The sequence below is a fragment of the Symphalangus syndactylus genome, chromosome 13, assembly GCF_028878055.3.
Source record: "Symphalangus syndactylus isolate Jambi chromosome 13, NHGRI_mSymSyn1-v2.1_pri, whole genome shotgun sequence".
NCBI classification, from domain to species: Eukaryota; Metazoa; Chordata; class Mammalia; order Primates; family Hylobatidae; genus Symphalangus; species Symphalangus syndactylus.
In genome coordinates, this window is record NC_072435.2 from 128,468,569 (window position 1) to 128,491,280 (window position 22,712).

Consider the following 22,712-nt stretch of genomic DNA (forward strand, 5'->3'; position numbering starts at 1 on the left):
GCTGGGATTACAGGTGTGTGTCACTGCACCCAGCCCATCATGGCTAATTAAAAATTTTTTTTGTAGAGATGAGTCTTGCTATGTTGTCCAGCTGGTCTCGAACACCTGGGCTCAAGTGAGCCTCCCAATTTGGCCTCCCCAAGCACTGGGATTACAGGTGTGAGACACCACCCCCAGTCGAAAACTTACTTTGGATATAACTGATTTGAATTTTATTCTTGTGAAATAGTGATGAGATTTTATATTGTCTACTTCTAAGCTGCAGACAGTCATCATGAGGCAAATGCAATTTTCTAAGGTAAGGAGAATGAGAATGGCCTTTCCCCTTCAGTCTATGGCAAAATAAAGCGGGGCATGGGAGAATCCTTACAGTGGAAACCGTTTTATTCTCATACACAGGTTATTACAGTACAATTAGGAACAGACAATCACAACTCACAATGCTATATTCAAATTATGCCAAAGTCCCGACATATTCATTTCATTTGTAAGTTAATTCCTAAAAGACCAGAGCAGAGTGATACACAAGTTTATTAACACAGACTACAATGTCAGTGAAGCCTCCTGGCGTTGTTGAAAATAGAAAACATGTATAAAGATCTTCAAGATGCAGGTTAAAATGCAAATCCAAGCGAAAGGAAAAAGCACTACTGTGAAGCCTAATGGCAATTATTTCCCTTCAAAGGAGGTTTGTGTCCAGCTGGAGAGAATGACTGGTGGACAGAAGACAAAGGAAGGCAAAATTCCTAAGGGAGAAATTCAAAAAATGACGGGCGTGCTGCCCTCTGCTGGGCCTCTTTGGCAGTCGACTTCAACTTAATATATTAGCGCCATAAGGTTCTAAGAGAAGCAACTCTGGCTTGATCTTAGAAAAGCTGATTTTCTTTTTGGCAGCATATTTCTGGTGAGAACTGATGGGAAAGGTGGTGTGGATTCGTGGATGAAGTCTCTAACGTAATCTTGACTACTGAAGGGTAAAGACTTGCCCACAGGTTACAGATTTTTTTTTTTTGAGACGGAGTCTTGCTCTGTCCCCCAGGCTGGGGTGCAGTGGCACGATCTCGGCTCACTGCAAGCTTCCGCCTCCCGGGTTCATGCCATTCTCCTGGCTCAGCCTCCCGAGTAGCTGGGACTACAGGCGCCTGCCACCACGCCCGGCTAATTTTTTGTATTTTTAGTAGAGGCGGGGTTTCACCGTGTTAGCCAGGATGGTCTCGATCTCCTGACGTCGTGATCCGCCCGCCTCGGCCTCCCAAAGTGCTGGGATTACAGGCTTGAGCCACCGCGCCCGGCCAACAGGTTACAGATTACATGAATTATACACAATGAATGGTAGCAGATAGGACAGGGATATTTTAATTGTACAGCATAACACTTTAGAGAGCTGGGAAGTACGGGACATCATTCCCATCTTTCATCATTCCCATCTTTCTTCACTCAGTAACTGATTATCTTGTTTCTTGTCCATGGATATTTAACCTAAATAACAATGCTTCTTGAAGGTTGTTTGGCTAACCCAGAGGTAGTAAAAGACTTCATAAGTCTTTCTATTACTGAAGAGGGGCTTAGTAATAACTGCAAGTCCATTTATATATGTAGCAGATGGTAACAATCTCCAGAGCCACTGACATATGCAGCAGAAAAGCACAAAGAACTTTGTATTTGTTATAATTTCTACTGCATTGTCCAGATACAGATAGAAAATACTGATATGTAGTGTGGGGAATCTTGAGACATTTCAGCCTAGGCACTATGAGGCACTTGTACTGATAACTGATTATCACAATTTTATTAAATGCTCATCATTTAACAGATGGCACAGAAAATAAATGGCACACTCAAAGTATTAACTCAAGAACAATTAATAAAGGCACTATTTACAAATATGTGTTCACAATGAAAGACACCCAACCAGTGGGTTGGGGAAGCACCCAGTAGTAGTTAAGTCTGAAGATCATGGAGAGGGAATGGTGTCAACTGAAACCGAGAGATCTACAGCCATAGATGGGGCTTCCCAAAGGGAGCTGTATCCTTATGGGAACACAGAAGCTACCTAAACCACGGTCCAGGTAGGAGGAAGGGAAAGGTATTAACTTTTTCTCCTCCCACCTGATCTCTTTCTGGTATCTCCCACTGTTCAAACCTATGAAGAAACCCCAGTCTCTAGAAGACAGCCTCGGGGGGCAGCAGAGCAGAAAATGGAAAAGGGATCAAAGAAATAGGGAATACTCAGCACACATGGAGATCCACAATACATATAATTTCTGTCATGTGCCTAGTACAAATTCAAGTTACCCTGAGCCCTGAAGGAATAGGCTTCTGACTCAGATGATGCAGTGTTAAAAATTCACACGTGTTATCGTCGTCACACTTTACTTCTAAATAAACTCCAAATATGTTATCATTACTTTGGCTTTAAGCAGCCAATTCCCTTTTAAAAATATTTTAAAAAGAGAATATCTTTTATATTTACCCACATATTCACCATTTTCAGAACTTCATTCCTTTGTACAGACCCAAACTTAAGTTTTGTATTATTTTCCTGCTACCCTCAAACTTCCTTTAATGTTTCCCGAAGACAGGTCTACAGGTAATAAAATTATCTTTGATTTAGTTTGTCTGAAACAGTCTTTATTTTGCCTTCATTTTTGAAAATGTTTTTGATGGAAACAGAATTCTAGGTTGCAGGGTTTGTTGTTTATTTCATTCAGGAATTTAGAGATAATACTCCATTGTCTTATAGCTTGCATAGTTCTCACCAGAAATATGCTGCCATTCTTTGTCCATGTGTATGTATTATCGTTTTTTTCTCAAGGTGTTTTAAAATTATTGTTTATCAGTGCTTTTCATGAATGTGACTCTGAGGTGCACTGTTGTGATATAAATTATGTTTATTCTACTTCAGATCATTTGAGCTTCTTGAATATGTGGGGTATTGTTTTCATCAGATTTGGAAAATCTTTAGCCATTATTTATTCAAATCCTTCTTCATTTCTCTTCATTTTCTCTCCTTCTGGGACTCCAGTTACACATATATTACACCACTGTAGCGGTTTTCCTATTCTCTTTCTCTTCTCTTAAGTCTTTTTTTCTCTCTATATCACTTTGGTAGTTTTTATTCTTACTCTTCAAGTTCATTGACTTTTTTTTTTCTTTTTCTGTATCTAATCTCTCCACCCAGGATTTTAACAAAATCAGAAGTTGTTTTCATCCCTAGAAGTTCCATTTTGGCCATTAAAAATATCTCTTATACCTCAGGTTTCATCAACCTTATGTTTTCCTCTACTTTATATTTACAATAGCTCTTTTAATATCCTTGTCTACTAATTCCATCACCTCTGTCTTTTCTGGGTCTCCATTGATTTTTCTCCTGGTTATAAATCATGCTTTATTGCTTCTTTGCATGCCAGATAAATTTATTTGGATGCTGGACACTATAGGTCCAGAGTAGCTTTTAATCTAGAGCTAACTACTAAAACAAAACCTTTCTGAGAATTCTACCTGATGCTTTGTGTGTTAGAATCTGTTTCCACTCTGGCTGCTGAGAACACAAACTATTCCCAGCCCTGCATGTGTTCCAGGAATTGTTCAGCCTGCTGCTTTCCAGTGCTGCTTTTCCTGGCCTCAGTGCAAGTCAGTACTAAGTCAAAGGAGTCAGAGGACTCCCAGCAGACTTCTTGAGCCCTGTATCTAGGAGGATCCCATCTCTCCAGCACTTTCCCCTGCAAATTCTAGCTGCTGTGGCCTCCCCAACTGCCAATCCTGTCTCTTCAATTCAGCAAGATTTATTGTTTCCCTTCCCTGAACTGCAGCCTAGTAACGGCCATGCGGGTGCAGGCTGAGAAACCGTGGTGCTCACCTCACTCTGTCTGCAGTCTCCCGAGGATCACAAACCTGTGCTTGTCCTATGTCTGAAAACCATTATATATTATATGTATTGTACAGCTTCTAGTTGTTTAAGGCAGGAGAGGAAATCTGACCCTTGTTATTCCATCACAGCAGAAAGCAGAACTCTTCACATCTAAGTAAACACACCTAACACTTTGACTGCTTTCTGTAATAATAATAATTTATGTATAAAGAACACCACTTCCTTACAGAACTATTTCAATAGCATCATGCTTGTCAAATTCTTTACGCTATTGAGACTACTCTTCAGTATGAACCTCTGTAGGTATTATTCTCAAGTGTATAGTGAGTTGTCCTTTCTTGAAGTCTTCCACTTTGTTGTAACAAACAATAGAATTTTCTTCCTTTTTTTTTTTTTTTTTTTTTTTTTTTTTTTTTTTTTTTTTGAGACGGAGTCTCGCTCTCTCACCCAGGCTGGAGTGCAGTGGCGCGATCTCGGCTCACTGCAAGCTCCGCCTCCCGGGTTCACGCCATTCTCCTGCCTCAGCCTCTCCGAGTAGCTGGGACTACAGGCGCCCGCCACCACGCCCGGCTAGTTTTTTGTATTTTTAGTAGAGACAGGGTTTCACCGTGGTCTCGATCTCCTGACCTCGTGATCCGCCCGCCTCGGCCTCCCAAAGTGCTGGGATTACAAGCGTGAGCCACCGTGCCCGGCCTAGAATTTTCTTCCTGTTTAGGTCTTCTAAACATGTAATAAACTGACTTTTGACTAAAAGCTTCTCTACTATCACAACACTAATAAGGTTTTCACCTCAACGAGTCATCCAATATGTAACGAGTAGTGTCTTCTGGGAGATGACTTTTTTTACACTGTTTACTTTTTAAAAACTTCTCTCCTTTCTAAATTCTGCTTAGTGACTCTTGACTCCTCAATCCAAGCTTTTCAACAGTCACTGCCTCAATAGGGTTTCTCTCCCACATGCATCCTCAAAAGTGTCAGAAAGTATGACATTTGATATCAACCTTTCTGCATTTGCCAAACTCATGATTTTTATATTATATGATTTCTCTGATGTAGCATAAGCTGCGATTTCCTGTTGAAGGTGGTCCCACACTCATTGCATCCATAGTATTTATCTCCTGTATGAATCCTCTGATGCCTCATAAGGTGTGACTTTCTCGTGAAAGACTTCCCACATTCACCACATTTATATGGTCTCTCTCCTGTATGAATTCTCTGATGTATAATGAGCTGTGCCTTCTCAAAGAAAGCTTTTGCACAATCACTGCATCCATAGGTTTTCTCTCCTGTGTGATTTCTTTGATGCTTAATGAGCTGCACTTTCTGAACAAATGCTTTCCCACATTCACTGCATTCATAGGGTTTCTCCCCTGTATGAATTCTCTGATGCCTAAGAAGCTGTGGCTTCCAGGCAAAAGCTTTCCTACATTCACTACATTCAAAGGGCTTTTCTCCAGTATGGGTTCTCTGATGATGAATGAGACTTGACTTCTCACTGAAGGTTTTCCTGCATTCACTGCATTCATAGGGTTTCTCACCTGTGTGTGTTCTCTGATGTGATATCAGGCTTGACTTCTGGGTGAAGGCCTTCCCACACTCAGTGCATTCATAAGGCTTCTCCCCAGTGTGTGTTCTGTGATGCGTTAGGAGCTGGGACTTCCCAAAGAAGGTTTTCCCACATTGAATGCATCCATATGGTTTCTCTCCTAAGTGAATTTTTTGATGTCTTAATAACTCTGACTTCTTAAAGAAGGCCTCTTCACAATCACTGCATCGATAGTTCTTCTCTCCTGTGTGAGTTACCTGATGTTTAATCAGCTGTGGTTTTCTGATGAAGGCTTCACCACATTCATTGCATTCGTAGGGCTTCTCTCCTGTATGAATCCTCTGATGCCTAATGAGAAGCGAGTTCCTGCTGAAGGCTTTTTGACACTCACTACATGCATAAGGTTTCTTCCCTGTGTGGGTCCTCTGATGAGTAATAAGCTGCGACTTCCAAAAGAAGGCTTTTCCACAGTGACTACACGTATAGGGTTTCTCTCCTGTGTGCGTTCTCTGATGTGTGATGAGTTTTAATTTCTGGGAGAATGCTTTCCCACACTCACTGCAACTGTAGGGTTTCTCTATTGTGTGAGTTATCTGATGTCTTTTAAGCTGCGACTTCCTACTGAAGGCTTTTCCACATTCACTGCATCCATACGGCTTCTCTCCAGTATGAATTCTCTGATGTAAAATGAGGAGTGACTTCCTACTAAAAGCTTTCTGACATTGGCTGCACCCATATGGTTTTTCTCCTGAGTGAGTTCTTTGATGAACAGTGAGCAGTGACTTCTGTGAAAAGGCTTTTCCACACTCACTGCATTGATAGGGCTTCTCTCCTGTATGAGTTCTCTGGTGTATAATAAGTTGTGACTTCTTGTTAAAAAATCTGCCACATTCCATGCATAAATAGACTCCTGTGTGTGTTACATGATTAGCAGTGAGCCATGGCTCTTTGTTGCTGGGTTTTCTACATGTATTGCAATCACAGTATTTTATTCCATCATGGGTTCTGTCAGGTTTGACACAGAATAATAATTTCTTATTGAGTTCATCAATTTTCTTTCTTTCACAGTTATTTTTTGGAATAAGCAAATCAAAAGGACATTTTAAACTTTTTTCTCCTGTGCCACATTTATGGGATCTCATTCCTACATGAACAATGTTTATGCTTGAATTAAATATTTTTCCAAAAACATCATATTTATGGCCTCTCTCCATACTTTTAAGGTTGTCTTGATTATCTTGGAGCCACATTTTGGGATTATCTAGCCAGACTTCTAAAAAGAGAAAAAATGAACCATACTGTGTAATTCCTTCAATTATTATGCTTATCGCATAAGGCTTCTGAAATGGTGCCATAATCCCAGTTTTTAAAATTCCCTCAAATAATGTGTACTTCTTGGGCATTGACAATTTTGACAGAAATGAAAATGAATTTTTAAATTACAAATGTTTTTTTTTTTTTTTTTTTTGAGACGGAGTCTTGCTCTGTCGCCCAGGCTGGAGTGCAGTGGCGTGATCTCGGCTCACTGCAAGCTCCGCCTCCCCGATTCACGCCATTCTCCTGCCTCAGCCTCTCCGAGTAGCTGGGACTACAGGCGCCCGCCACCACGCCTGGCTAATTTTTTTGTATTTTTAGTAGAGACGGGGTTTCACCGTGGTCTCGATCTCCTGACCTCGTGATCCGCCCGCCTCGGCCTCCCAAAGTGCTGGGATTACAAGCGTGAGCCACCGCGCCCGGCCAAATTACAAATGTTTAAATACATGAACTTTTATTTTTGCTGTTTATATATATATTTTTAAGATGGAGTCTTGTGCTGTCACCAGGCTGGAGTGCAGTGGCGTGATCTCGGATCACTGCAACCTCTGCCTCCCAGGTTCAAGCAATTCTCCTGCCTCAGCCTCCTGAGTAGCTGGGATTACAGGCATGTGCCACCACATCTGGCTATTTTTTGTACTTTTAGTAGAGACGGGGTTTCACCGTGTTAGCCAGGATGGTCACGATCTCTTGACCTCATGATCCATCCACCTCAGCCTCCCAAAGTGCTGGGATTACAGGTGTGAGCCACCGCGCCTGGCCTTATTTATTTATTTATTTTTTTGAGAGGGAGTCTCGCTCTGTCACTATGCTGGAGTGCAGTGGCGCGATCTTGGCTCACTGCAACCTCCACCTCCCAGGTTCAAGCGATTCTCCTGCCTTAGCCTCCTGAGTAGCTGAGACTACAGGTGTGTGCCATCACACTTGGCTAATTTTTGTATTTTTAGTAGAGATGGGGTTTCACCATGTTGGCCAGGATGGTCTCAATCTCCTGATCTGTCTGCCTCGGCCTCCCAAAGTGCTGGGATTACAGGCGTGAGCCACCACACCTGGCTAAATACATGAACTTTTAAATAAGGAAATATTAAATATACTCAAATAACAGTGATCATGAGATGAAAGAGCCTGGAGCAATTTCCAGTCAAATACGGAGGTGATTAGTTTACTTTTTGACAATAATCTACGATTATCTACTATGTGTCCAGAACTTAGTATCAGAAGATAAGAGGAGAGGTAATATAGTTAAGAATGTGAATAATAAAAACATAAAAATGCAACATTAGTATATATTGTTGAATGATATAATAGAAAAAGTAAGGGATATAATGCAGAATAAATGTACAATATCAACTTTACACCTGAAAGATAAGAAACTTTTTTTGTACTATTATTGCATTTATAAAATATTCTTATTCAGGATTGTTACTTAAATCACTGATATCAATAACTTCACCATCATCAGTAAAACCTCCTCTTGGAATTATCCAAGAGTTCTCCAGAGCTCAGTATCAACACCTGTATTTAACTTCTTCACATTCATCCTCCTTTAATTGGATCTATAAAGTATATATTGTATGTATATGTAATGCTATCATTGGAAATTACTCCTAACCACAATAATTTTTTGTATAATAGTAGAACAGATATTTTCATCTAATAAGTACAATTGTTTGTGATTTCTACAAGACCATTTACTGCATATTTTAAAGGTTTATTTATTTGACTTTTTGATGATATTATTTACTAGCAATTGTGGGGTAATATTCTCAGGAAGGACTTTGCAGGATGAAAAGATCTGGCATGGTCTCAAATATAAAACGAGGCTGGGCCTGGTGGCAGCTCACACCAACAATCCCAGCACTTTGGGAGGCTGAGGTGGGAGGACTGCTTGAGCCCAGGAGTTTGAGACTAGCCTGGGCAACATATGGAGAAACTGTCTCTACAAAATTTTTTTTCTAAAATTAGCCATGTGTGGTGGTGCACACGTGAAGTCCCAGCTACTTGTGAGGCAGAGGGGGTGGATCACTAGAGCCTGAGAGGTTGAGGTTGCAGTGAGCCATAACTGCATCACTGCACTCCAGCCTACGAGACAGAGTGAGACACAGGTTCAACAACAAAAACAAAAAACCCCCAAAAAACTACTCTTTTCTAGGGGGGAAAAGCCTCATCTAATTCTCAGACATCAGAATTTCAGATGAAGCAGGCTGGCTGTGGTGACTGACGCCTGGAATCCCAGCACTTCAGGGGGCTGAGGTGGGTGGACCGCTTAAGCCCAGGAGTTCGATACCAGCCTGGCCAACAGGTGAAACCCCATCTCTACCCAAATACAAAAATTAGCCGGGTGTGGTGGTGCACGCCTGTAGTCCCAGCTACTTGGGAGGCTGAGGTAGGAGGATCACTTGAGCCCGGGAGGCGGAGGTTGTGTGAACTGAGAGTGAGCCACTGCACGTCAGCCTGGATGACTGAGTGAGACCCCATCTCAAAAAGAAAATAGAATTTCAGAGGAAGCACAACTGCTGATAATGGAAAATTAAAGACTCAGTGTTTCGGGCATAAACAAAGATGATAATACTATTTGTTGAGATGAAAAGGACTATGCAAAGAAGTTTGAAGATCAAAAGCAAGAGTCATATGTAGGCAAGTGTGAAATCTACTTGAAGAGTTTATAGAAAATTGTTTTATAAGATGTGGAAAAAAAGAAAAACAATAATTTTAAATTAAAATCAAATCAAGATGAGATTAAAAATATGTCTATCCAGGCCGGGTATGGCGGCTCACGTCTGTAATCCCAGCACTTTGGGAGGCCGAGGCAGGCAGATCACGAGGTGAAGGGATCGAGACCAGCCTGGCCAACATGGTGAAACCCCATTTCTACTAAAAATACAACAATTAGCTGGGCATGGTGGTGTGCGACTGTAATCCCAGCTACTCGGGAGGCTGAGGCAGGAGAATCGCTTGAACTCGGGAGGCGGAGGTTGCAGTGAGCTGAGATCGTGCCACCGCACTCCAGCCTGGCAACAGAGTGAGACTCCGTCTCAAAATGAATGAATGAATAAATAAATAAATATATAAATAAATAAATAAATAAATATGTCTGGCCGGGTGTGGTGGCTCACGCCTGTAATCCCAGCACTTTGGGAGGCCGAGGCAGGCGGATCACAAGGTCAGGAGTTTGGGACCATCCTGGCGAACATGGTGAAACCTCATCTCTACTAAAAATACAAAAACAAATTAGCCAGGCGTGGTGGCGGGTACCTGTCGTCCCAGCTACTAGGGAGGCTGAGGCAGGAGAATGGCGTGAACCCGAGGGGGGGAGCTTGCAGTGAGTCGTGATCGCGCCACCGCACTCCAGCCTGGGCGACAGAGCGAGACTCCGTCTCAAAAAAAAAAAAAAAAAACAGTCTATCCAAATTAATGAATTAAATGATAAACAATAATAAAGTAGTTTATGTACAGGCTTAAAAGTAGTATTTGGTGATTTTTTAGAGACAGGATATCACTGTGTTGCCCAAGGAGTGAAGAGGTAGGGTCATACCTCACTGCAGCTGCAAACTCCCAGGCTCAAGTGATCCTTTTGCCTCAGTCACACAAGTAGTTGAGACTGTACGTGTGTGCCAGCAAAGCTGGCTAATTTTTAATATTCTTTTTGTAGAGATGGGGTCTTGCTATGTTGCCCAGGTGGGCCTGCAACTGCCGGCCTCAAGCAATACTCCTGTCTTGGCCTCCCAAAGCACTGGGATTACAGGCATAAGCCACCATGTCACACCCACCAAAATGTCATTTTGATGGCACACCAACAAATACCCTCTTTATTTCTTTCCTTCATAGTATTTATCAAATAAGTAATCCTCTTACTCGTGTCTCTCCCAGTAGAATGTAAACTGTATGAGTGTAGGGAACAGGTTTGTCTTTTTCACTAATGTATCCCCACTGTATAGCACATAACAAGCCCTCAGTAAAGGTAGGATAAATATTATTCACTTGTCATTGAATTTCTAATGTAGTTCCTTTTGGTATCATTAATCTTGAGAATTAATTTTGCACTTTAACACAAATGCTTCATGTTCAAATACTGCATTGCTGAATATTTTATGGTTTTACATTGTCTTCTAAATTAAAATCCTACAAAATTATTTCATGATTCATTTCAATTCCTCTCATTCCACGTGAGAAGTGGTTCTAAATTAATAGGGGAACATAACATCTATCTTTACAGCTTTTCCAAACTGCACATACTCAGACCTAAACAACAATGGGAATGGTGCCCAGACATCTGTAACCTGAAATATTTCCCTGCTGTGCATTATGGCTCTTCCTGTAATCCCAGCACTTGGGGAGGCCAAGGCGGGAGGATCACTTGAGCCCAGAGTTTGAGACCAGCCTGGGCAACACAGTAAGATCCTGTCTCTCCAAAAAAGCCAAATTTTTAAAAATTAGCTGGGTGTGGTGGTAGTCTCAGCTATTGGGGAGGCTGAAGTGGGAGGAGCTCATGTCCAGACAGGTTGAGGCTGCAATGAGCTGTGACTGCGCCACTGTACTCCAACCTAGGTGACAAAGTGAGACCTTGTCTCAAAAAAAAATTTTAAATAAATATTTCCCAAGGTAGATGCTTAGATGGAAACTTTTCTACTGAAGAGACATCTGATAAACAAGACCTTTCCTTATCTGGCTCCATAATGACCAATTTTTAAAAATCAAATAAGTACATACCACAAATTCCACAAAAAACACAGACTACGTTACTGGCAATCTCTCTTTATGGGGAAAAAAATCTTAGGACTAGTTGTTTTAGGAATTTCAAATAATGTCTTATCAGGCCTGAGTTACTATACTATAGATGCTACATGGGTAGAGATTTCAGAGAAAACTGTGAGTCAAGGAACATTCACTGGGGTTGAAGAAAAGAGCTCAAAGTGAAGTCGACCTGGGGAAACTGTAGCATAATCAAAGGCACCGACGCAGAGAAAAATTTCAGAAGAATCGTGAGGAAGAATGTAGCTCAAATGGGGTTAATAATGACTCTTGAGCATAGAAAAGTAAGTGGATGAGACGCTCCCATAGCAGGAGGTTCTTCAACAAAAACGGAGATTCAATGTCACACAGCAGGTAACGGGGACTTTTTTTTTTTTTTTTGAGACGGAGTCTCGCTCTGTCGCCCAGGCTGGAGTGCAGTGGCGCGATCTCAGCTCACTGCAAGCTCCGCCTCCCGGGTTCACGCCATTCTCCTACCTCAGCCTCTCCGAGTAGCTGGGACTACAGGTGCCCGCCACCACGCCCGGCTAATTTTTTTGTATTTTTAGTAGAGACGGGGTTTCACCGTGGTCTTGATCTCCTGACCTCGTGATCCGCCCGCCGTGGCCTCCCAAAGTGCTGGGATTACAAGCGTGAGCCACCGCGCCCGGCCAGTAATGGGGACTTAAACCCACCTGACTATGTGATGGGATGAGAGAGAAGCTTTAGAGAAGTTAAACATCAAAAAGTATACCAGAAAGATGCACTGGGAACTGACTTGAAAATCCTTAGTCTGTACAGAGGAAGGTAAGAAGCAAAATCTCCTTACTGTGTTTAAGGTATTAGGGTTTTTTTGTGTGTGTTTTTGTTTTTAGACACAGGGTCTCACTCTGTTGCCTAGCACACCCACGGCTCACTGCAGCTTCCAGCTCCTTGGCTCAAGCAATCCTCCCACCTCAGCCTCCCAAGTAGTTGGCACTAGAGGTGCACACCACCATATTTGGCTGAATTATTATTATTATTTTTAAGTATTATTATTAGTAGTAGTAGATGTGGGGTCTTGCTTTGTTGCCCAGGTTGGTCTCAAACCCCTGGCCTTAAGTGACTGTCGTGTCTTGCCCTCTCCCCAACCTCCAAAGCATGAGGATTACAGTATGAGCTACTGCGCCCAGCCTAGATTTTCATTCTATATCAGTGAGTTCATCTTCTACTCTGTGTGGTTTTAAAATAGAAATATATCAAATTAGAGGAAGAGAAGAAAAATAATAAAAGTTTGAAGTTTAAATAAACTCAAAGGCAATCAGTGTTATCTAAAAGAAGAAAAAAGTTATGAATTCATAAAGAGAGCCTTAACCAAGAAAGTGGGGTTCCAAATGGCCACCAATCTGTGCCACTGAATAAGAGGGACACATTTAATCATAAACTCCATGGAGAAAAGACACATCCCGATGTGGAGACCTGGTTATGGGGCACATCCATTAAAAATCATGAAGAACTCATGTCATCAACCTTGAGTCAACTCTAAAGATTCAGGAACTTTAAACACAGTTTTACAGACAACACTTTAAAAGTGCCCACCTGTCATCAAAAACCTGAGATTAAATGTTCACTGTATCTCATAAACCTGATTATTCCTCACCTGAAAAGTTTTGATTTAGGATTTCTTGATCTATTATCCATGGATCTTGTTGTTCCAGTTTGAAAATTGCATCAGGTTTGAGAATTTGAAAACCTGTTGATTGGAAACAGAGGACTTGGACCTAACTGCTTGGGCTAAGAGTCTTAAATATGAAGAATGTTTTATTACAAAAGCTACAAAATAAAGCAAGTGAATGAAAATCTTTCAATTCAGTATAAAAGTCAAATAATCTTTGACATGTAAAACTTACGTCCAAAATCAACAAACACCTCACAGGCCAAATAGTTGCTGGCCATACACTAAGTTACATAAGAATGTTCTTACCCAAGAAAACCAGATTGCTATAGTTCTCCAACATCACATCTCTGTACAAGTTCTTCTGAGTAGGATTAAGTAGCTGCCATTCCTCCAATGTGAAATCCACAGCCACATCCTCAAATGATATCTGGAAAAGCATAATCCCTGTTAAACCTGAAGTGGTTCTCATTTGGTCTTTTAAAATACTTTCTTCTGTATTTGTGGTAGGTGGCCTCTAAGATGGCCCCAGTGACCTCTGACTCTGGTATTCATGCTTTTGCGTAATCCTCCCCTCTTGACTGTGGGCCGGACTCACTGACTCAATGTCCTGAACAGAATAGGGGAACATGATGAGATGCCACTTCCAAGACTAGGTTAGAAAGAAGTGCAACTTCTATCTTGGGCCCTCTCTCAATCTCTGGAGGAGTCTGGCTGCTGTGTTGTAAGGCCGCCATATGGAAGCTCATGTGCCATGGAACTGAGGCTTCCCAACAGCCACTGGGTGAGCCTGGAGGAGCCAGCTCCTTCCTCGCTGCAGCCCTTCTCAACACCTTCATCACTGCATCATGTGAGACCCTCAACCAGAACCAAATGGGCAAGACCTGGCAGATTCCGAAACCCAGAAACTGAGATCAATGTTTGTTGTTTTCAGCCCCTGAGGTTTGGGGTAATTTGTGACACAATAATGAATAACCAATATAATATAATAAATATAATAATCTTGCATTATGCCTTGAGGAAGGAATATTTTAAAAATATTTATCATTGTGAATTCATTCATCCATGTACCTATCCACTGAACAAGAAACCAGAATAGGTTGTCTTTAAACAATACAGTGGTTCTCAGAGAAGGTGCCACTAGTATTTGAGAACCATTCTTAGGTAAGGAATACTGTCCCATGCAGTTGAGCCCTTCAGCATGCCTGGCCTCTGTCTGCTAATGACAGTAATATCTCTGTCACTGGCTGGGCACGGTGGCTTACACCTGTAATCCCAGCACTTTGGGAGGCTGAGGTGGGCGGATCACCTGAGGTCAGGAATTCAAGACCAGCCTGGCCAACATGGCGAAACCCCATCTCTACTAAACACACACACACACACACACACACACATACACACACACACACACATTAGCTGGGGGTGGTGGCGGGCACCTGCAATCCCAGCTACTAGGGAGGCTGAGGTAGGAGAATCACTCGAACCTGGGAGGTGGAGGTTGCAGTGAGCCAAGATCGTGCACCTGCATGCAGCCTAGGCAACAGAGCAAGACTCTGTCTCAAATAAATAAATAAATAAACAACAACAACAAAAACACTCTCTTTCCTCTGGGAGTGATTCTGCTCCCAAGTAAGAACAACTGGCCAGCTATTTTAGGTATCTTCCAAAACACACATATTGAGCAATTAAGATTCCAGGAATCGTCTGGGTGCGGTGGATCACATCTGAAACCTCAGCACTTTGGGAGGCCGAGGCGGGTGGATCAGCTGAGGTCAGGAGTTGGAGACAAGCCTGGCCAACACTGTAAAACCCCGTCTCTACTAAAAATACAAAAATTAGCCAAGTGTGGTGGTGTGTGCCTGTAACCCCAGCTACTCGAGAGGCTGAGACAGGAGAATAGCTTGAACCCAGAAGGTAGAGGTTGCAGTGAGCTGAGATTGTGCTGCTGCACTCCAGCCTGGTGACAGAACAAGATTCCATCTAAAAAAAAAAAAAAGATTCCAGGAATCATAACAGGTAGTAGAAATTTAAAAATGAGTAGAAAAAAAATCACATTCTCAAGTACCTTTCAGGCCAGAGTGAATAAGGTTACAGGGCTATGAAACTAGAATTTACAGAATATAGAGACAAAACAGGGATAAAAACACTGGATTTAACAACACTGGGTTAGGTGCTGTAAAGACAGTAAGGCTTATAAAGGGTCTTTAGAAAGTCCTGGTTACAGAGGGGGATGAGGAAAAGGACACTCTCAAGGCAGCAGCATGAGCAAAGGCATGGAAACAAAGTGTGTTTTCTGAGGGATGAAAGTTCAGGAATGTAAGAGAGGGAGTGGGAGCAGTGGGAATGGTCCTGGCCTCTTTTTTTTTTTTTTTTTTTGAGACGGAGTCTTGCTCTGTCGCCCAGGCTGGAGTGCAGTGGCGCGATCTCGGCTCACTGCAAGCTCCGCCTCCCAGGTTCACGTCATTCTCCTGCCTCAGCCTCTCTGAGTAGCTGGGACTACAGGCGCCCGCCACCACGCCCAGCTAATTTTTTTGTATTTTTAGTAGAGACGGGGTTTCACCGTGGTCTCGATCTCCTGACCTCGTGATCCGCCTGCCTCAGCCTCCCAAAGTGCTGGGATTACAAGCGTGAGCCACCGTGCCCGGCCGGTCCTGGCCTCTTTAAAAGGGAAAGTGGAAAGCTAGACAGGTAAGCAGAGGCCAGCCTTCAGTTGGACTCAGGTAAATTTGAGCATTCCAGTCCCAACAGCTACAAGGGACACAGGAAAAAGGAGGAAAGCTTAGAATAAGCCCAAGCATAGGGGACTAATAGGTTATTTTCCCTCATAAACCTGGAACACAAGGAGTACTCTGTGTGTGGGTCAATGAAAAAAAAAAACAAAGAAAATCAATTTCTTGCCTCAAATGTTAGTGTTACACAAAGAGGTCAAAAATTGTCCCTGAGAATTATAACAAGCTAGATTTATATGGGTGTGTGGGCTGAACTCCAGTATAGATGTGTTGTGCAAAAACCTTAAGCACAGAGAGTTCTAAAGTGTCTTTGAGGGGGACATGCATTCAGGCATCTGGCAGAATCAAATGCCAATTCTATTTAGAGAAAGAGATCCAAATAATTCTCACAAATAAAGATTCAAGAAAAATGAGTACAGAGTAAAAGAGAAATCAGAATGCACACATAAAAAAAAAATTGTCCAGGCGCAGTGGCTCATGCTTGTAACCCCAGCACTTTGGGAGGCCGAGGTGGGCAGATCACCTGGTCAAGAGTTTCAGACCAGCCCGGCCAACATGGTGAAACCCATCTCTACTAAAAGTACAAAAATTAACCAGGCGTACACCTGTAATCCCAGTACTTTGGGAGGCTGAGGCAGGAGGATCACGAGGTCAGGAGATCAAGGCCATCCTGGCTAACACGGTGAAACCCCGTCTCTACTAAAAATGCAAAAAAATTAGCTGGGCGTGGTGGCGGGCGACTGTAGTCCCAGCTACTCGGGAGGCTGAGGCAGGAGAATGGCATGAACCTGGGAGACGGAGGTTGCAATGAGCAGAGATCGTGACACTGGGCTCCAGCCTGGGCGACAGAGCGAGATTCAGTCTCAAAAAAAAAAAAAAAAATTAGCCAGGCGTGGTGGTGGGTGGCCTGTAATCCCAGGTACTCCGGAGGCTGAGGCAGGAGAATGGCGTGAACCCAGGAGGTGGAGCTTGCAGTGAGCCAAGATAGCGCCACTGCACTCCAGCCTGGGCGACACAGTGAAACTCCGTCTCAAAAAAAAAAAAATAAATAAAGACAGGAGAGGTATAAAAGACTTAGGATATTTGAACTGTCAGCACAGAATATAAAATAAATATATTTAATATATTCAAAGAAATATAAGAGGTTAATGAAAGTATGAAAAATAATCAAAAGACTATACAAATGAATAAGTAGATTTGAAAAAAAATGAAATATAACTCCTAGAGATAAAATGCATAAGTAAAGTTAAGAAGTCAATGAAAGGGCTTAAGAGTAGATTAGAAAAAGATGAAGAGAGAATAAGTGAATTGGAAGATAGACCAGAAGAAATTCATAATGAAGCAAAAGCTCAGAAATGGAAAATATAAAGCTAACCCAGCTATATGCTGCCTATGAAAGAGGCACATTTATGTTCAAAATAGTTTAAACATAAAAGGACTCACATTACTTGATTTCAGGACTTCCTATACAACCCCAGTAATTAAGGCAGGATGGCATTTGTGAAAGGATAAAAACACAAGTTAATGGAACAGAACACAGAACTCAAAAATAAGCCCCTACAAATATACTCAATTGTTTCACAAAAGTACAAAAAGCAATTCTACAGTCTTTGTGGCAAATAATGTCTCAACAGTTTTGTACTCATAAGCAAAAGAAGGGATCTCAACACATACCTCACACCTTATATCAAAACTAACTCAAAATGGATCACAGACCTAAACATAAAAAACTATAAAACTTTTAGAAGAAAACCAAAGAAAACCTGTGTGACTTTGGGTTTGGCAATGAGTTAGATACAACACCAAAAGCCCGATCAATTTAAGAAAAAAAATTTGATAAATTGGACTTTTTCAAAATTAAGAACTTTTGCTCTGTGAAAGACAATGTTGAGAGAAAGAGCAGGCATGGCACAGACTAAGAGAAAATTATTTGCAAATTACATACTTGCTAAAGCGCTCATATCCAGGATATAAAGAACCGTTACTAAGAAAATAACCACATTTTAAAAATTAACAAGATATCTTGACATTTCACCAAAGAAAATATATGGAAGGTGGCTGGGCGCAGTGGCTCATGCCTGTAATCCCAGCATTTTGGAAGGCTGAGGTGGGCAGATCACCTGAGGTCAGGAGTTCAAGACCAGCCTGGCCAACATGGTGAAACCCCATTTCTACTAAAAATACAAAAATTAGCCAGGAATGGTGACACGCACCTGTAATCCTACCTACTGGGGAGGCTAAGGGAGGATAATTGCTTGAACCCAGGAGGCAGAGGTTGCAGTGAGCTGAGATCATGCCATTGCACTCCAGCCTGGGAGACAAGAATGAAACTCTGTCTCAAAAAAAAAAAAAAAAAAAAAAAAAAAGAAAGAAAATGTATGGATGTAAAGTAAATATATTAAAAGATGTTCAATATATCTGTCAAAAGGTGAATGCAAATTAAAACTATAATGAAAAACTTCTATGTACTTATTAGAAGGCTAAAACTGAACACACATACACACACACACCTGACAAATACCAGTGAGGATTCAGAGCAACAGCAACTCTCATTCATTGTGGTGGGAATGTAAAATGTACAGCAGCTTTTGAAAACGTTTTGGCAGTTTCTTACAAAGTTGAACACAGACTTACCACATAACCCAGCAATTCCACTCCTAGGTGTTTACTCAAGTAGTGAACTGAAAACTTACATTCACCTGAAAATTTATATTCAAACCTATATGCAGATGAATGCTTTATTCAAAACAGCTAAAAAGTGGAAGCAACTAAGATGTCCTTCAATGAGTGAATGGATAGAGACTGTGGCCCATCCATACATGGGATAGTATTCAAGGGAACCACACGCCAAGAAAAAGGAACAAACTATGGATATGATATGAATGAATCTCAAAGGTATGCTAAGTGAGAAAAGCCACTGTCAAAAGGTCACATATGTGATCCCATTCATTTATTTATTTATTTTTATTTTTATTTTTTTGAGACAAAGTCTTGCTCTGTCACCCAGGCTGGAGTGCGGTGGCGCGATCTCGGCTCACGGCAAGCCCCGCCTCCCAGGTTCATACCATTCTCCTGCCTCAGCTGGGACTACAGGTGCCCGCTACCACGCCCGGCTAATTTTTTGTATTTTTAGTAGAGACGGGGTTTCACTGTGTTAGGCAGGATGGTCTCGATCTTCTGACCTTGTGATCCACCTGCCTCGGCCTCCCAAAGTGCTGGGATCACAGGCATGAGCCACCGTGCCTGGCCGATCCCATTTATTTTTTTATTTTTATTTTTTATTTTTTTGAGACAGAATCTCACTCTGTTGCCCAGGCTGGAGTGAAGTGGCATGATCTCGGCTCACTGCAACCTCTGCCTCCCGGGTTCTAGCGATTCTCCTGCCTCAGTCTCCCAAGTAGCTGGGATTACAGGCGCACGCCACCACACCTTGCTAATTTTTGTATTTTTTAGTAGTGATGGGGTTTCTCCATGTTGATCAGGCTGGTCTCAAACTCCCGACCTCAGGTGATTTGCCCACCTCGGCCTCCCAAAGTGCTGGGATTACAGGTGTGAGCCACCGTGCCCAGCCGACATGATTCCATTTATAGGACATTCTGGAAAAGGCAAAGCTGTAGTGACAGAAAACAGATAGTGGTGGCCAGGGATAAGGGATGCATGGCCATAAAGAGGCCGCACAGAATTCCTGTGGGGTGATGGAACTGTTCTGTCCTGACTGTGATGTTGATTACATGAACTTGGACATGTTTTAAAACTCCTCCGAGGAAGCTGGCTCCTGGTTAAAAAGCTCTGTGCGAAATTTCAGGCCCAAACATAAACCATCACCAAGGCTTTACCTTGTGGGCCTCATGGAGGACAACTGCCCTCCCCACAACAGACGTGGTGTACAGCCAACGTACTGTGGATGCTACAGGACTATGATGTGGTCCCCAGTCCTGAATGTATTGTTGATACTGATGTCCCATCTACGTACACCCCTGCTAGCCTTTGCCCCCAGTCCCTGATGGGAACTGCTGCAGTTAGGGCCATTACAGAGCAGCATAGGAAGACTGAATTCACCCGACTCAGGCTATCGCTAGTTCCCTGGCCATTGGATCAGGCCACCGGCAAGCCTCAGACTGGCACGTAAAACAAGGTTCCCGGTGGAGACAAGACTGTTTAAAAAAAAAAAATTTCAACTTTTCCTTTATTTTAGAGTCATGAGTTCATATGCAGGTTTGTTCTGTGGGTTTACTGCATAATGCCGAGGTTTGGGGTACAACTGATCCCGTCACCCAGGTGGTGAGCACAGAACCCGACAGGCTTCCCTCCTCCCTCCCTCCCCATGTTTGAGGTCCCCCGTGTCTACTGGTCTTATCTTCGTGTCCACGTGTACCCAATGTTTTGCTCCCACTTATAAATAAGAACAGAGAACATTTGGTTTTCTGTTCCTGAGGACAAGACATTTAGATAAAAATCAGTTCTGCTCCTAAGAAGCATTTTGTTACCCATATGGGTGCTCACCAAAAAGACTCCAGTGCTGACCCAGGAAACACAACCACCCAACTGCGCTTGCTAAATGCAGACTAAGATGTCTTCTACTCCAGAGCAAGCAGATATGTGACTGACTGCCTCATGCAGCCATGAGAAACGTCCCACAGAGATGCAGACATGGCCTAGACCGAGCCTCCGCGTGTGCTGCTTCTGCTCTCAGAAGATGGTGAACCACGGGAAACAGCTGTCCTGCTTTCCAGACTCTGGTCAAGGCTAACACCGCTCAAGGGCAGATTCCCAGGTCAATGGGCCATGACATTCTCGGCAGGTAGATCAATGTTTCGCTGTTTCACTGTGGTTTGGCCCAGCCAACCCCACACATTCCACTGATTTGGACCACACTATCCAGGCCTGACATGACCAGATCTGCTTCCCGTTCAGGTTTCCTGAGCGCACTGCATCTGAGAACAGCCCCAACCCAAGCTACACATCAATAGGCCCAATCATGGGGCGTCTGAGGAACCGTATCACCCACGAGCAACAGGGTAACTGAGTGTTGTAACGGATAGCTTCGGTGGCTGCTGGGAGGGGACAAGATAACCGCAGCCTGGACTACGCAGCTCAGGCAAGCGGCCTCAGGCCTCACGCAGCCGTTCTCCACGGGGCACTTCCCACGGGTACCTCCAGGCTGCCCTCCATCACACATCCTTCCTCTCCGGGCTGCCCTCCATCACGCGTCCTTCTTCTCCGGGCTGCCCCCATCACGCGTCCTTCCTCTCCGGGCTGCCCTCCATCACGCGTCCTTCTTCTCCGGGCTGCCCCCATCACGCGTCCTTCTTCTCCGGGCTGCCCTCCATCACGCGTCCTTCTTCTCCGGGCTGCCCTCATCACGCGTCCTTCTTCTCCGGGCTGCCCTCCATCACGCGTCCTTCTTCTCCGGGCTGCCCCCATCACGCGTCCTTCTTCTCCGGGCTGCCCCCATCACGCGTCCTTCTTCTCCGGGCTGCCCTCCATCACGCACTCTTCTTCTCCAATTACAGACACCTCAGACTCCACGGGGCACGGTGCGAGGCCCTTTCATCCCCTTTCTGAAGACTCAAATAGACGGGAGATTATGTAAACCTATTTTTAAACCTTTTAAAAGTTCAGGGTTTTGTGCTCAACAATTCTTAAACATGATATATCTTTTTGGTTAAGTTATATAAAAATATTTTGTCCCTCCTGTATACAACCTTTCCAGATAGCACGTATGAATGAAAACGGGGGATATTTTGTTCTTAAGTTTTGATTACTACATGGGACACATAGATAACAGAAAAACAAAACAAAACTGGCATCTCGGGAGGCTCAGGGAAAGGGAAAAATAATAATGATCTTTATTTTTCAGACCTGCTCCTAAAAGCTTTCTCCTCCTCCTAAAAAAACAAACACAAGAGCTCCTCTTGCTGCCTTTCCATGGACTGTGGCTGCTGTGGACTTGGACTGGCTGCTGAGCCCACACCTCAGCTTCCTCAGGGTGCTGAGGAGGAGAGGTAGAGGACTGCCTTGGCTCCTGGGCTCTGTGCAGAACTCCTCCAGAGACTGTCCACACTCTGATAAGGTGGGACTAACAAACTGATATCATGAATAAACAAAATGGTTTGGAACTCAGTCCCAGGCAGGCCCTCTGAAGTCAAGGCCTAAACCCAATGATCCAGACTGGACAGAGGCCCAACCATGGGAAGCCACCTTGGATCCTTGTTAACCTCACAACCTGAGGCGTGCGTGCCCGGCTGGGGCGCCTGACCTTGTGAATTCTTTGTTTCTAGGGGACCACGTGTGCCCTCTGGGATTGCACTCAGGACGTGTCTCAGCCTGGAAAACATTCAGGTCACTTTCAACTTTCTGGCCAGAGTTCTGCTGTGCCTGAATTGATGCCTCAGGCCAGGTAAAGAAAATACACACAGATTCTTCTGTCTCTTCAGTGGGCTGTGAGGCATCTTTCCTGGCATGGCAACTGCCGAGGTGACCATGTTCGGTCCTCCAGGCCCGACCGTCCTGCTTGGAGTGGCGTCACAGCCGTGGTCTGCTGTTGCCTCAGACAATTTACCTGGTTATTGTCGCGGCCCCTCAAAGTCTGACCTATTGGGGTCCATGATGAGGTAGCCTGTTTGACATGTAGGTCCTAAAAAAATCAAGGAGTGGAGTCAAGGAGCTTAGCTCCTGGTTAAAAACCGGTAGTGCATGTTCAGGTGTAAGCACAGGCAATTACCCGGCTTTACCCGGCAGGCCTCAGGGGAAAACTGCCCTCCCAACAGACTTGGTGCATGGCCAGCGCACTCTGGTGTCTGAGGGGAGCTGCAGTCAGGGGTCGTGATCTCACATGTTTGCCCTTCTTACCCAGGCACCTGCACT

The 22,712-nt window shown here is 43.4% G+C and overlaps 1 protein-coding gene across 12 annotated transcripts in view; it reads right to left on the minus strand.

Moving 5' to 3' along the window:
- Positions 1–1,391: 1,391 nt before the first annotated feature.
- Positions 1,392–22,712, minus strand: part of ZNF605 (zinc finger protein 605) — a 34,226-nt gene continuing 12,905 nt past the window's right edge. For 5 of the 12 annotated variants that reach the window (XM_063614793.1, XM_055239575.2, XM_055239572.2 and 2 more), the window contains 3 exons: positions 13,426–13,546; positions 13,102–13,194; positions 1,392–6,690 (listed from right to left, as the gene is read on the minus strand). In XM_063614793.1, the coding sequence (XP_063470863.1) occupies positions 4,901–6,690; positions 13,102–13,194; positions 13,426–13,546 (2,004 nt within the window). In that variant the 3' untranslated portion in view covers positions 1,392–4,900. Of the gene's footprint in view, positions 6,691–13,101; positions 13,275–13,425; positions 14,480–20,002; positions 22,483–22,712 lie in introns of those variants that run through there. The other 7 variants (XR_008650334.2, XR_010115004.1, XM_055239571.2 and 4 more) reach the window with 6 other exon arrangements.